At 39.5% G+C, this 10398-nt stretch overlaps 1 protein-coding gene across 1 annotated transcript; it reads left to right on the plus strand.

Annotated features, from left to right (window-relative positions):
* The first annotated feature begins 1108 nt into the window (after positions 1-1108).
* On the plus strand, positions 1109-5331 carry LOC109561278 (double-headed protease inhibitor, submandibular gland-like). The gene is made up of 6 exons (XM_019963656.2): positions 1109-1269; positions 2002-2033; positions 2548-2669; positions 4108-4150; positions 4603-4715; positions 5165-5331. Exons 1-6 carry the CDS (start codon positions 1203-1205, stop codon positions 5220-5222), a joined length of 435 nt encoding a protein of 144 aa, XP_019819215.1. The 5' UTR covers positions 1109-1202; the 3' UTR covers positions 5223-5331.
* Positions 5332-10398: the final 5067 nt, after the last annotated feature.

A 10398-nucleotide genomic window follows, 5' to 3' on the forward strand; every position in this document is an offset into this window, starting at 1 on the left:
ACAATAAACTAAAACTGTAGAATTCAGAGAGAAAAGAGGTGGTATTGGAAAATGGGAAGTACAAATGAGAGAAACATATCTTAAAAAATTAGAAACAAATACAGTGATTACTGGAAGATAGTAAGATCTGAAACTGGAAGATCTGGTTTCAGTGAAGATCACAATAGCTATCTATTTTGGGGAATTTGCTTACCTCCTCCAATCTCTGAATCTGTCCTTTGTGAATGAATTTTTCCTTTATATTAACTCTGTCTTCTGGAGAGCTGATGTGAAGAGCACAAGGGATAATAGAGGTGAAAATGCTAAATAATTGGAAATCACTGGGTGTGTGTTGTTGAAAAAATACTGGTCATGTGGATAAACAGAATATTTACAGATATGGGTGCAGGAGAATGGGTCATACACAATATCATGGTATGATCTTAAAAGGCATGAGATAACATGTTGAATATAGGTTTTCATTATAAATATCCATTTTAGTGACCAAAGTAGTATATCGTAGTTTTTTGTTTTTTAAAGTATAGGTAGGCCTAGAATTGGAAGGGACCAGCTCTCCTAACTGTTAAGAATGTGACTAAAAAGAATATACTTAATCTTTCTGATTTTGTTATTTTATTTGCAAAATAACAATAATACTTGTCTTTACATTTCATAAGGTTAATCATTTAACAAGCCTTCACAGAAGGTTGTAAAGTGTGTTCATACTTACAAAAGCAAGGTTTATGGTGCTATTAATGTTGTCTATTACAGTACATTTTAAAGAAATGTCCTCAGCATTTCTCTGATCTATTTCAACATTCTTGCATTTCACATAACTGTAAAATCCCTTTACGTGTCATTTAAGAGTCCATTTGCTATTCATTTCACCTATGACTTTATTTGTCCTCAAATATAGCCATGCCATTATAACTGCTGAGCGATCAAAGGACTATTATGGAAAACATCTGGTAGTTGGTATCAGGATGTAACTATTCCAATTGTCTGTAACTCAAGATAATAAGGAAGCTTTGTTTGACAAATGAAAAGAAACAACCTTGCTTGGATTAACAGCCAATCATCACTGCAAAGACCAGTTTTAATGAGGGTAGGTCTCTGCTCTGAGTGTATATATACATGCATCTGTCAGACTGCTTTTTGTCTGTTTCTCTCTGAACTTCTTGACTCGGGGCAGCGGCTCTCGAATACCCTCATTCATCATCACTATGAACAGCATCACTACTTTTGCCATCCTCGCTCTGGCAGCCATGACATGGGCTGTCACTCCACCCGGTGAGTTAGGATTCCTTTTCAATATTCATTCTCTTATGTTAACTGCAGTATATTTGGCCTTCAGTAATTATAGAATATTAAGTGAAAGTGAAATACTGGAGTGGGTAGCCTTTTCCTTCTCCAGGGGATCTTCCCAACCACAGGGATCAAACCCAGGTCTCCCACATTGCAGGTGGATTCTTTGCCAGCTGAGCTACAAGGGAAGCCCATAGAATATTAAAGTCAAAAGAAAATTTAGTAGGCATCTATTTAGATTGGTCTGATCAACAGAGTAGGGGTAAATCAGACCTTCAGGAAGAGGAAGAGAGACTGAGAAGAAAAGGACTGAGAAGTTCCTGCTCAGTTCCTCATTAGATCTCTCAGGTTTCTGACTTGCCCTTTTAGAAATCAACTATGCAACTCTGGGACCTTAAGTCCAACTCTCCCTGGGCATGCCCACAGGATCTCCTGGATTCCTCTACAGTTCCTTCTCCAGTGATCAGAGATTCTCGCCCCCAACCTCATTTTTTTTTTTTTTTTTTTTTTGGTGGGGTCAGGGAGTCAGGATCATATTTCTCTGACTTCACCCTTAGCTGGCCTGACTAAAGAAGTGACCTCTTTTCGGTCTGGTCTGGGCAAGGGATGTTGGGAAATGGGTTTTAGTTACTGTGAACAATGAATTCAGCTTTGCATTTCTAACTGTAGAATTTACTATTTCTCTAATTCCTTCTCTCCAAATGCATCTCATCATAGTCTCTTCTGGTGATCAAGAAATAGGGATAGAGGTGAGTACCTTTTTGGCATGCTCTTTGTAAAAATGAAATCAGGGTGAATATGTTAATGAATGGTGAAGGTATCTAAATTGACTCACAGTGGGCTGAAATAATTCCGTGGGAGGTAAAAACTGTTTCTACTCTACTTTTCTAATGGTGTTTCTTTAAACGAGTCTCTGTGCAAAAGGAGAACAGGAGATCAAGGAAGCTCTTACTTTTAGGTAGTATTTTAAACTTTTCTCAGTATCATTCATTATTCTACTGGACTGTCATTATAACCCTAAAAAAAAAGAGAGAGAGACTAATATTTCTTGCTTAAACTGCTCATTCTCATTTAAATACTGTTCTAGGTCTGATTTATTTTTGCAGCACAGCACCTGGTCCACAAAAGGCCTTCTAGACATGTTTGCTGAAAAGCTGAGGAGGGAATCTTCCTACTCTCTTCTCACTCTTCACCATCTAGATATAAGAATGATAACAGAATTGAAGAAACAGAATGCAGAGTATTATTTTGTCCCAATTACAGGTGAACTGCACCAAATACAACATAAAAGGTATCGGGATTGCGTGCACAAAGATATGGAGTCCAATATGTGGCATAGATATGAAAACTTACAGTAATGAATGTATGTACTGTTTCCTAAATAGGTAAGTATTATACTCAATTTGGAGCCCAGTTTTGTTTTGCTTTACAATCACAAAAGTCACATTGGCCAAAATCTACTCGGCTTTTGAAAACATGGTTTGACATCTTACCTTTTGTCATGTTCCTCTACTACTCTGTGGACATTGTTTTGTTTAAAAAAAACCCAAAACTAGTTATATTAGGGATATATATTATGTATATTTCTTTGCTATCCGGCCAAATTCTCATGTGTATTATATTACACGGTATCCCTCAGGCATTAGCTGTTACATATAGGCATTTTTATTCCCAAATTACATTTAAGGAAACTGGGTCTCAGGCAGGAAACATATTTTTGGTCAAACTTTCATGATCTTTCTTATCAGTTAATGGAAACTCAGAAGAGAGATGTTGCTACTTGGGCTGTAAGCCATGAACACTATTGTAACACTTTGATCTACCCTTCACACCCCAGAGGAAAATCATGTTGCTTCTCTGATTGTCTGGAAAAATCTAGGGAAGAGAATGAAAGTACAAACGGATAGTTGGAATTTGTTGGAATCCTCACCACCATCATCCCCACACATTAAGTTCTCACTATAAACAACATCTCAGCTTCTAGGAGACTTTACAATAATGATTATTACCAGTCACTCCAGCAACTTGAACTCACTGCTTTCCGACTAGCAGTTAAAATCGTGGACTTTTGTGTCAGACATCTGGATTCAAATCCAGGCTGCACTTAGTAGATCTCTGACATTAGGCAAACAAATACCCATTCTGCTATGTACTTCTGTATTCAGCAAAGCAGAAATTATAATAGTGTTTAGGATTCATTGTGAGAAAACATGTCAAATCTTAACTAAGCAGCTGACACAGAGTGAATACTCAAAGAAATGAGCTTTTCTTCCTTTTAATCATTTTCCTCCTTCTTTTCTAGCCTTTCTGAAAAGTCATAGTCAAATATAATAGCAAGTGTTAGTCAAATAAAACCCCTCAGAATATGCAATACCAGAGACTAAACACTGAGATGGGATTGATTATATTATCTTGTATCTTTTTAGAAGGAGGAAATCTAATACTCAGAAAGGAGAAGTGATTATAACAAAATTACACAGACTATAAGTGCCAGATATGGATATGTGAATATTTTCTTTTAAAACTGCAAAAATATCCACATACTTTATTATACCTTTGATTTCCATCTGAGTATTCATGGATTATTTTAAAAATGCCCAATCTACTCTCCTTTTAGTGTTGATCTTATTTTTTTATATTTTAATTTGTTTGCAAAATGATCATTTATCAAAGATGTTAATGACAAATATTAACTAACTGGGGAAGAATATTAACCAGAACTACTTAGTTCAGGTCAGACAACACAGAATGACATATGACCATGTTTTACTCTGTAGATTAAGAAATATCAAATTACTGATTCAATAAAATCTTATTTTTCAGGGATAAAGGATCTCAACTCAGGAAACTTCATAATAATGAATGCGTAAGTATACACAAAAATTTTACATATCCTTAATATAAAATGTTTCAACAATTCCTCCCTTTCATCAAGAACAACTATTTTAAGGTATTTATTCTACAAATTATCTATGACTATGAGTAGTCACAGGTAACACACCTGGCCAGCCTAAACAGAAAATCTGAAATATAATTTATTTACCCAGAAGACTCCAGAAACTTTATTTATACTCCTTTATTCATAAGCCACAGGATGGATTCTGTTCATTAGCTACACGGGAGAATGAGAGAGAGGGCAGCCTTGAACTTGGGCTGAGCAATCTCTTGCTGTGATGGTATTCTCACCAATGTTGGGTCAGGTTATGTAAACTGCAGAAAATACACCTTTCTGCAAGTGGGATTCTGAACTAATGATCCTCTCAAGGCTTTAAAAGAGTTTCTTTTCTATGATTTAATGGTTTTTTTTTTTTTGAACAGAGGGAGGTTGAGTGCACCACATATTCAGAAATATGCACCATGGAGTACCTACCTCACTGTGGATCTGATGGGATAGTATATGGCAACAGATGTGTATTTTGCAATGCTGTTGTGTAAGTGCTTTATTCAGTATTTTATTTGTAGAAAGAGCCCCTCACACAGAACCAGAAGCCATCTTAGCTATGTAAGCCAGATGCTGCTATGAAGCCTAAGAGATGGCTGACTGAAAATCATAATATTTTACAAAAGGAAGGAAAAAGAGAGAAAATGAGAGAGAAAGAAAATGCCTAAGAATAAGAATTGAAGTTAGGGGAAGAAACATTTGATTGTCATCATAATATTATTCAGTGGTAGATAAAAGAGAAACTTACAGAATTTTTGGCTCCTAACACTGGCTTTTACTGGTACACTGAATTCCCTTTTTTCCACCATGCTGAAGCTTGGTAATTAATTGTTCAGCTTTCATGTTATGTATTCATCTGGCTGGCTTGATCTAAGATGATGCAACTTTCAACTTAAGATTTCCAAAGCTCCCCTTTTAAAAGTATTATTTTTCTTGTAGGGAGAGCCGTGGCACACTTTATTTTGTAAAATATGGACCATGCTCTGAGTCTCCCTGATGTTCAAGGGCACCAAGTTTCCTTTGGCAGCGAACCAGTTTCTCTAGGATGGCTATGGGGACAAGTGTATGGAACTTAATTCTTCAATAAAAGATTCGCAGCAGAAAAAGTTGTCAGGCTTCTCTCTGTGGATGCAGTTCTTCTCATACCTATGGTCCTTTCCCTAAACTATAAGTCATACAGAAATATTTCCTCTGTTTCCACTCAAGTTGGAAGCTAGAAAAGATTGTACATAGAGTGGTGAAAAAAGAATCTGCTCTCAGCATCCCATTAAAAAATATTTTTTTTAAGTAAACATGAATCAAAGTGTGTATCTGACCATTACTATTACATTACCTTTAGCTACACTAATGAAAAGTGGAAAATCCAGATTTGCAGAAAGATAAGAGTGAGAATCCTTAACACTATAAATGAATCAGAACAGGCTAGGAATAGCATAATACTTTAGGTATCACCATTTAAACAGAGCTCAGTCACATGTGGGCATCTGCAAAGGAAGGTACCTTATGGTTCATGTTGGGGAAGAGATTACACACACACACACACACACACACTCTCTCTCTCTCTCTCTCTCTCTCTCTCTCTCTCTCTCTCTCTCTCTCTCTAAATGGTGAAGTCACTAACAAAGCCTGAGAAATATGAGGCTATGTGCTGGACTCTCAGGAAGTAGAGATATGAGAACTTTCTCATGGCTGTGTCTCCACAGAGTACTCAGTTGAATACAGTGTGCACAGATAAATATTTAACTTGGTAAAGAATTTTTTAATAGCGAGTCTGCAAATAAGCACACAGTGATGCCCTATAAGTTCATGTTTCCAAAGCACAATGTATTTTTAGCAAAGAGTGGTTAAACGCTTGCCAGCTTTGCTGTAAATATTTGTGTGACTTTTCTAACAACACATATAGAAAGGTCACTAGAGAGGGGACCTTGTGAGGAGAGGGAATACAATGAGGCAAAGAGAAGCCTGCATGGCATTAAGGAATTTGTAGGCTAGTCAAAGAGACAGACTTTGTAAAGAGCTGATTACTAAATATAAAAACAGTATACTTCAGAATTAATAAAATTCCAACAAGAACTGATGGGGTGGGGGACAGTCTTAATCACACAACGAGCTTGTATATTAGTATGCCCAGGCTGCCATAACAAAATACAGATCTCCCTCCACTTAGCATGGGGTTCAGTTCAGTCGCTCGGTCATGTCTGACTCTCTGCGACCCCATGAATCGCAGCACGCCAGGCCTCCCTGTCCATCACCAACTCCTGGAGTTCACTCAGACTCACATCCATCGAGTCAGTAATGCCATCCAGCATCTCATCCTCTGTTGTCCCCTTCTCCTCCTGCCCCCAATCCCTCCCAGCATTAGAGTCTTTTCCAATGAATCAACTCTTCACATGAGGTGGCCAAAGTACTGGAGTTTCAGCTTTAGCATCATTCCTTTCAAAGAAATCCCAGGGCTGATCTCCTTCAGAATGGACTGGTTGGATCTCCTTGCAGTCCAAGGGACTCTCAAGAGTCTTCTCCAACACCACAGTTCAAAAGCATCAATTCTTTGGCGCTCAGCTTTCTTCACAGTCCAACTCTCACACCCATACATGACCACAGGAAAAACCATAGCCTTGACTAGACGGACCTTTGTTGGCAAAGTAATGTCTCTACTTTTGAATATGCTATCTAGGTTGGGCATAACTTTCCTTCCAAGGAAAACCATCATAAATTGGAAATGTCATACACTGAAAATACACCTTACCTACCAGCCTCACCTACCTTAAACGTGCTCAGAATACTTATATTAGCTTACAGTTGGGGAAAGTCATATAACACAAAGCCTATTTTATAATAAGGTATTGAATATCCTTTTCCTGGTGGCTCAGAAATTAAGAATCCACATGCCAATGCAAGAGATGCAGGTTTGATCCCTGGGTCAGGAAGATCCCTTTGAGAAGGCAATGACAACCTACTCCGGTATTCTTGTCTGGGAAATCCCATGGACAGAGAGGCCTGGTGGGCTACAATCCATAGGCCTGCAGAGTCAGACATGACTTATTGCCAAACAACAACACTGAGTATCTCATGTACTTTCCTGAATACTGCAAAAGTGGAAAACAGAATGGCTGTGTGGGTACAGAATGGTTGTCAGCATATAAGCTGTTTACCCTGGTGATCGTCTGGCTGGCTGAATAGGCACTATAGCTCACTGCCTAGCATCACAAGAGAATACTATACTACTTATCACTAGCTCAGGAAAATATAAAAGTTAAAAGTAAAACTTCTACTAAATGTGTATTGCTTTCACATCACCATAAAGTCAAAAAATTGTTAAGAAACTGTCTATAGCAGAGATTGGGTGGCTTAAACAACAGGAATTTATATTCTCACAGTTCTAGAAACAGGGAAGTCCAAGATTAAGACACAGAAGGTTTGGCGTCAGGCAAGAGCCCACTTCCAGATTCACAGGCTACTGTCTTCTTGCTGTGTCTTCTCGTGGTAGAAGGGGTAAGGGTGATCTCTAGACTCTGTTTCATCAGGCCTCTAATTCCATTCATGAGGGCTGTGCCTTCATGACCTAACCATCCCCTAACAGTTCTACCTCCTAACACCATCACACTGAGGATTAGGCTTCAACATATGAATTTGGAGCTGGTGAGGGGGGCCGGGGCAGACACAAACATTCAGGCAGTAACACACAGGAGACTTAAAGGTTGATGGCCATTCTAGGTCATGACTGGGATGGTGGGTACATGGGGGTTGACCCTATAATAATAAGCAATTGACCTAACTGAAAACAACAATAAGACAAAGTCTACATATTGTAGGTGCCTGGGAGGCGGATCAGGCCCAGGGAAGCCAGTGGCAATAGTCAGGCCAGGGAGCCCTCTGTCCCTGGGAATCCTCCAACATCAATCAGCTTCAGCCAACACCAGCAGCAGGGCCTTTGCCCTGGACCCCCGGCCGCATGTTGACCAACACCTGGCGGCCCGTGAAGCTTTACAGTCCCAAGAGGACCAGCAGTGGGAGAAACAGGGCACTGGGCATGTCTTCCACCTAAGTGAAGCAGCTGAAGGGCATGGCCCTGGTAGTCAGGTCCTGACAAAATGTGGTCCACTGCAGAAGGGAATGGGAAACCACTTCAGTGTTCTTGCCTGGAGAACCCCATGAACAATATGAAAAGGCAAAAAGATAAGACACTGAAAGATGAGTCTCCCAGGTTGGTAGGTGTCCAATACACTACTGGAGAAGAGGGGAAATATAGCTACAGAAGCAATGAAGAGGCTGAGCCAAAGCAGAAAGGACACCCAGATGTGGATGTATCAGGTGGTGAAAGTAAAGTCTGATGCTGTAAAGAACAATATTGCATAGGAACCTGGAATAGGTCCATGAATCAAGGTAAATTGGATGTGATCAAACAGGAGATGGCAAGAGTGAACATTGACATTTTAGGAAGCAGTGAACTAAAATGGATGGGAATGGGCAAATGTAATTCAGATGACCATAATATCTACTACTGTGGGCAAGAATCCCTTAGAAGAAATGGAGTAGACCTCATAGTCAAAAAAAGAGTCCAAAATCCAGTACTAGGGTGCAGTCTCAAAAACCACAGAATGATATCCGTTTGTTTCAAAGGCAAATCATTCAACATCACAGTAATCCAAGTCTATGCCCCAACCACTAATGCCAAAGAAGCTGAAGCTGAACGGTTCTATGAAGACCCACAAGACCTTCTAGCACTAACACCAAAAAAATGATGTCCTTTTCATCACAGAGACTGGAATGCAAGAGTCCCCACAGGGGACTGGAATGCAAACGCAAGACATACCTGGAATAACAGGTAAGTTTGGCCTTGGAGTACACAATGAAGCAGGAAAAGGTTAACAGAGTTTTGCCAAGAGAACGCACTGGTCATAGCAAACACTCTCTTCCAACAACAGAAGAGATGACTCTACACATAGACATTACCAGATTGCCAATACTGAAATCAGATCAATTATACTCTTTGCTGCCCAAGCTGGAGAAGCTCTATTCAGCCAGCAAAAACAAGACCTTGAGCTGACTGTGGCTCAAATCATCAGCTTCTTATTGCAAAATTCAGGCTCAAATTATTGAAAGTAGGGAAAACCACTAGGCCATTCAGGTATCAGTTTAGTTCAGTCATTCAGTCATGTCCAACTCTTTGCAACCCCATGGACTGCAGCACCCCAGGCTTCCCTGTCCATCACCAACTCCTGGAGCTTACTCAAACTCATGTCCATCGAGTCGATGACGCCATCCAACCATCTCATCTTCTGTTGTCCCTTTCTCCTCCCACCTTCAATCTTTCCCAGCATCAAACACCTTATGATTATACAGTGGAGGTGATGAGTAGATTCAAGGGATTACATCTGATACAGTGCCTGAAGAACTATGGACAGAGGTTTGTAACATTGTACAAAAGGTGGTGAACAAAACCATCCCCAAGAAAAAGCAAGCAAGAAGGTGAAGTGGTTGTCTGAGGAGGCCTTACAAATAGCTGAGAAAAGAAAATAAGCAAAGACAAAGGAGAAAGGGAAAGATACATTGGAAAAGACTCTGATGCTGGGAGGGATTGGGGGCAGGAGAAGGGGACGACAGAGGATGAGATGGCTGGATGGCATCACTGACTCGATGGGCGTGAGTCTGAGTGAACTCCAGGAGTTGGTGATGGACAGGGAGGCCTGGCGTGCTGCGATTCATGGGGTCGCAAAGAGTCGGACACAACTGAGCGACTGATCTGATCTGATCTCATCTAGATTGTGACAGTTCTATGGTTTAGACAGAGGAAATCGAGACTTTCTTTCCTACTGGAGAACATGGAATCTTAGGTTAAATCCTATGAAGGATTTTTACATCCCTAAAGGTAGTAAGAATCTGCTTTGGCCACACAAATATGGTCAATTAATCTTTAACAAACGAAGCAAGAATGTACAATGGAAAAAGACAACTGCTTCATTAAGTGGGAGAATTGGACAGCTATGTGTAAAATTATGAAATTAGAACATTCTCTAACATTATGTACTAAAATAAACCCCAAATGGATTAAAGACCTAAATGTAAGACTGGATATTATAAAAGTCATAGAGGAAAACATAGGCAGAACACTCTTTGACATAAACCTCAGCAATATTTTTTTGGACCCTTCTTCTAGAGTTACAGAATTAAAA

The sequence above is a fragment of the Bos indicus genome, chromosome 7, assembly GCF_029378745.1.
Source record: "Bos indicus isolate NIAB-ARS_2022 breed Sahiwal x Tharparkar chromosome 7, NIAB-ARS_B.indTharparkar_mat_pri_1.0, whole genome shotgun sequence".
NCBI classification, from domain to species: Eukaryota; Metazoa; Chordata; class Mammalia; order Artiodactyla; family Bovidae; genus Bos; species Bos indicus.

Excerpts from the sequence above, each read along its gene's own strand:
- LOC109561278 (XM_019963656.2), top strand. The coding sequence starts at position 1,203 with ATGAACAGCATCACTACTTTTGCCATCCTCGCTCTGGCAGCCATGACA. Across the intron at positions 4,151-4,602 it reads AACTTCATAATAATGAATGC|AGGGAGGTTGAGTGCACCAC; the intron begins GTAAGTATACAC and ends TTTTTTGAACAG. Across the intron at positions 4,716-5,164 it reads GTATTTTGCAATGCTGTTGT|GGAGAGCCGTGGCACACTTT; the intron begins GTAAGTGCTTTA and ends TTTTTCTTGTAG.